The sequence below is a fragment of the Scyliorhinus canicula genome, chromosome 12 (genome assembly GCF_902713615.1).
Source record: "Scyliorhinus canicula chromosome 12, sScyCan1.1, whole genome shotgun sequence".
NCBI classification, from domain to species: domain Eukaryota; kingdom Metazoa; phylum Chordata; class Chondrichthyes; order Carcharhiniformes; family Scyliorhinidae; genus Scyliorhinus; species Scyliorhinus canicula.
Genome location: NC_052157.1, coordinates 143,461,044 through 143,465,160, shown reverse-complemented (window position 1 = coordinate 143,465,160; position 4,117 = coordinate 143,461,044). Strand labels below are relative to the sequence as shown.

The 4,117-nt window shown below is 51.6% G+C and overlaps 1 protein-coding gene across 1 annotated transcript; it reads right to left on the bottom strand.

Annotated features, from left to right (window-relative positions):
- Positions 1-2,163: 2,163 nt before the first annotated feature.
- Positions 2,164-3,493, bottom strand: LOC119974584 (class A basic helix-loop-helix protein 9). Its single transcript, XM_038813616.1, has one exon. The coding sequence runs from the start codon at positions 3,490-3,492 to the stop codon at positions 2,584-2,586; it is 909 nt and encodes a 302-aa protein (XP_038669544.1). The 5' UTR covers position 3,493; the 3' UTR covers positions 2,164-2,583.
- Between the last annotated feature and the right edge of the window lie 624 nt (positions 3,494-4,117).

Here is a 4,117-nt window from a genome sequence, read left to right as displayed (position 1 = left end):
TGCAATCCTGCAAGTCCCTTTGCACAGCATAATCCACAGTCCCGATGGCAGAGGTCTGAACTTGCATTGCAGCAAGCTGACCTTGCAGGACTCAGGTGTGGGCTTCCACTCAAGCAGCAGCCACTATATAATAGCAGTAGGGCAGGCAGATGACAGGCCCCAAGGATGTGCACAAGAATAATTAGTTGACTATATTTTTCAATATGGTTTGATTTCTTGTAAATTATGGGTTGGAATGCTGTCTTTTGTTTTTGCATTGTGACCTCACAGTCACCGACAGAGGTAAGATAAGGTCCAGCTCTGTTGGTAAATGGGGAACTGGGATTGTGTTTACTGCTATCGCACCTTCATCACAACCTGGACAAAAAGGGATTGTCTCAGTTGTCTCTTCCTCATTCTCCTTCCCCTCAGCTGCTTGCCAGTTGGTTGGCGGCAGGTGCTGCCCCCTCCTGGTGGTGAGGTTGTGCAGCAATTGTGCTCCTCCAGATTGCTCCAGGTCACGGAAGCATTGTTTAAGAATGCCAATGGTCTGCCCTGTTGCATTTCATCTGGCAGCATGGTTTTCATTGTATGCGTGCCCCTGCACCTGGGTTGCAAACTGGAGTCATCGGCCACGGCATCAATGGCTTGCCTTTGTTGCTCAGAGGGCCACCCTTTGCTTTGCCATATTGCTCAAATGCAGCTGGCACAGTGAAAGGCATCAGGACTGTTGCCAGGGTGTTGGGCATTGATTGACCTGCATGATTTGTTGCCTATGGTCGCAGAGCCACTGGGCGCTGAGGGCTTAAGGTTCTGGTGCAGGACAGAGTTGACATGAAGAACTTGCAAAGCGATGTGCATGCAGTCACTGGAACTCTGCATCGCGGGGAATCCTACAAATTGAGCAAAGTTGCGTGTTTGCCCCACTTGCCTCTGGTAAGAGAATTAAATGCAATTTGCTCTCTTTGAACCGAGTGCCTCACTGAACACCCTTTTACTCGACAGTGGGCAATTAAACCCTGAAATGTTGCAAATATCTCCAACTCCAGCCTGGAAGATGCCAGATGTTTAATGCCCATTGCCTCAACTTCTTCACGGCTATTGATAATGCCATTCTTGCCCTGTGCTGAAGTTTCAGTTGTAGCTGTGGCAGGTTTCAGATGTCAGTAACAGTGTCCTTACTGAAGCACAGGCACCTCACACATTGTTCTTCCCTGAGGTTCAGGTGCAAGAATGACTCCTTGAACACCCCGGGCAGATATGGCCTCCAGCTGGGAACCCTTGCACCATCCCCCCAACTGTAACCCTCCCTTCCCTCTCTTCCGGCAGCCTGTCCTACTCTGTGTCACCTCTGTTCATTACCTAAGTCGTGCTCTATTCCAAGTAGAATGGCTACTGGTGTACTCACATCTGGGACAATTGGTTCGCGCAGAAGTCTCAAGGTCAGCAAACAGCCCTTCAGCACCCACCACAGCACTCCCTGCAGATAATTGTACCTTGAGACAACTGTAGAAAGCACAAACGTTTGCAACACGGAAGAAACAGCCAGAGGTATCCAACTAGCAACTTAAATTGTAAAGCATTAATCATCCTTTGAAGTAGCGCTGGTGGGGGGGGGGGGGGGGGGGGGAGAGAGAGAGAGCCTACCTGTTGCTTGGCATGTTCAGCTGTGCGAAGTTAAGAGAGGTTTTAACCAAGGTGTTGAGTTTTAAAGTAAGAAGTCTTACAACACCAGGTTAAAGTCCAACAGGTTTGTTTCAAACACGAGCTTTCGGAGCATTGCTCCGAAAGCTCGTGTTTGAAACAAACCTGTTGGACTTTAACCTGGTGTTGTAAGACTTCTTACTGTGCTCACCCCAGTCCAACGCCGGCATCTCCACGTCGAGTTTTAAAGTGGCAGAGGCGGTATCAAATCAGCATTACAGACTGATTGGTAGCATGATATGTCTGCCCTGTGCCACTAGTGCATCGGGCACAATTCAACCCAGAATAGGCGTGGACCTTGGATGCCATTGTGGAACTTTCAGGGCACCCGTGGTGGCCAAACATTGGGCAGTGAGGAGCCCAATTTCTCGCCACCCAGTCTATGTGCAGGATTCAGGAGTTTTTTAAAAGCGCTTTGGGTATATCGGTACATTTCATTTTGAACGAGAAAAACTTCAAGGCTGCCCAGCGAGTCTCATTTTCAGATTTTATTCTTCACAAGTCTTTCAGGATTGTGGAGCAGGTAGAACATCAACACATATTAAATGATATGTAAACATGTAGCTGCAAGCTGGCACCGAGTCCAGAGTCAAAGAGACACGACTACAATTGAAGAATCTTTGCAAGTTTCACCAATAACACACGACCAGGAACAAGCAACCTCAGCCTACCTTTACAGGCGCTATATAAATGTCAGTTGTTGCACCTTGTTGAGAGTTTTTTTTTTAAGGATCTCCGGTGGGATATTGTCACTTTTTCAAACGGAATCTTCCCACTTGGGAATCAGGAGGGATGTGCTTTTATTGGAGAAGGATCCTTGAGACAGAAAGATCTCAATAGCGAGATTACAGTTCAATAAAAAAAACAAAAGTACCTTTTTTTTTAGAAAAACACAGAAGCTCAGTGTATGGGGAGGGTCTGTTGGTAGTTAGTCCCTGGGAAATAATTGAACTGCCAAGCGAATGGAAGCGGAGAGGGGTCTGCAAAGGGGTCCGCATGGTGATGGTGACAGGCTGTCTTAGCTGCAGCCTGGTTTGAACAGTACTGGGGAGCAGCCATTGAACTTTCATCCCTGGCACCCGGAGGCTGCTGGAGGAGGAAAGGGCTTTCCGGGGGGCACTTGGGATAATAGGGCGAGGGGCAGGCGGAGAGATGGTCCAGGTCACCGTAAGCTGCCTCTGGGGGTAAGTGTGCTGGGGTCTGGTAGGCTGCAAGGTAGGAGTCCTCTCCCATGCTGGGCTCCTGGGCTAAGCTCTGACACTCGGCGTGGCTACACGGCCACCTCTGGGGAGGAGCAGAGCGCAGGAACATGGACAGAGAGGCGATCTTGCTGATGGCCCTCCTGAGGGTGGCGATCTTGGACAGGCGCTTGCCGTTCAGGTCGTGCTTGAGGCTGAGGCGCAGAGCGTTGAACGCCTGGTTGTAGTCCAGGATCCGCTTCCTCTCCCGCACGTTGGCGGCGATCCTGCGGGTTTTGGAGCGCACCGGGCGGCTGCGCCTCTTGTTCGCCCGGGTCTCCTCCACCTCCGGCGGGCAGGAGGGCTCGCTGGCTCCCCCGGGCTGCCTGGCTGGCTGGCTGGCTCCCCCGGGCTGCCTGGCTGGCTCGCTGTCTCCCCTGGGCTGCCTGGCTGGCTCGCTGGCTCCCCCGGGCTGCCTGGCTGGTTCGCTGCCCTCTGCTGGGTTGTGAGTGGGATGCACTCCAGCAGGGTAACAGCAGGCTGCTGCTGCTGCTGCTGCTTGCAGGGGAACCTTGTCCTTGCTTGCTGAGCGGGGCATGGCTGCAGAGCAGGCGAGGGCTAAGGGCACCATCTGCCGCTCCTCCAGCCAAGAGGCAGAGAAAAGCTTTTTAAAAGCTTTCAGAGAGATACAGGTCCCTTTAAAAAAACACACTCCAGGTGTACCACGTGAGGCACCTGAGGGTTAAATCCACCCCCCCCCCTGTTCATTTCTCACTTCCCATTAACCCCCCCCCCCCCTCCATTTCTCACTTCCCATTAACCCTCTCCAGGCTGCACCCTCCATTTACACAAGGTGCCTCCCTCATTTCCCAGCAACTTTTGAAAAGTCTGGGACAGTGGAGCCATGTCTCACTCCTAATAATAATAATAATCGCATATTGTCACAATTAGGCTTCACTGAAGTTACTGTGAAAAGCCCCTAGGGAGAGGGAGAGTGCATTCTCCCTGAGAGAGAACACACTCCCTCCACAAGTCCAAACTGAATGGGAAAACGTCCAAAGTGTGTGTGCCAGATGTGCAGGTGACGATAAATTGTGAAAATGAGAACAATCCTCAATGGCACTTGGATGGGCCAAGTTGGGGGCGATCCGCGGAGCCCAGTGTTGTCCATCTGAAAATGCAGGGGGTGATTTTGAAAGGACTGTACCCCCCCCCCCCCCCCCAGGTACCGAGGGCACCCCATTGACAATCAATAT

Excerpts from the sequence above, each read along its gene's own strand:
- LOC119974584 (XM_038813616.1), bottom strand. The coding sequence starts at position 3,492 with ATGGTGCCCTTAGCCCTCGCCTGCTCTGCAGCCATGCCCCGCTCAGCA.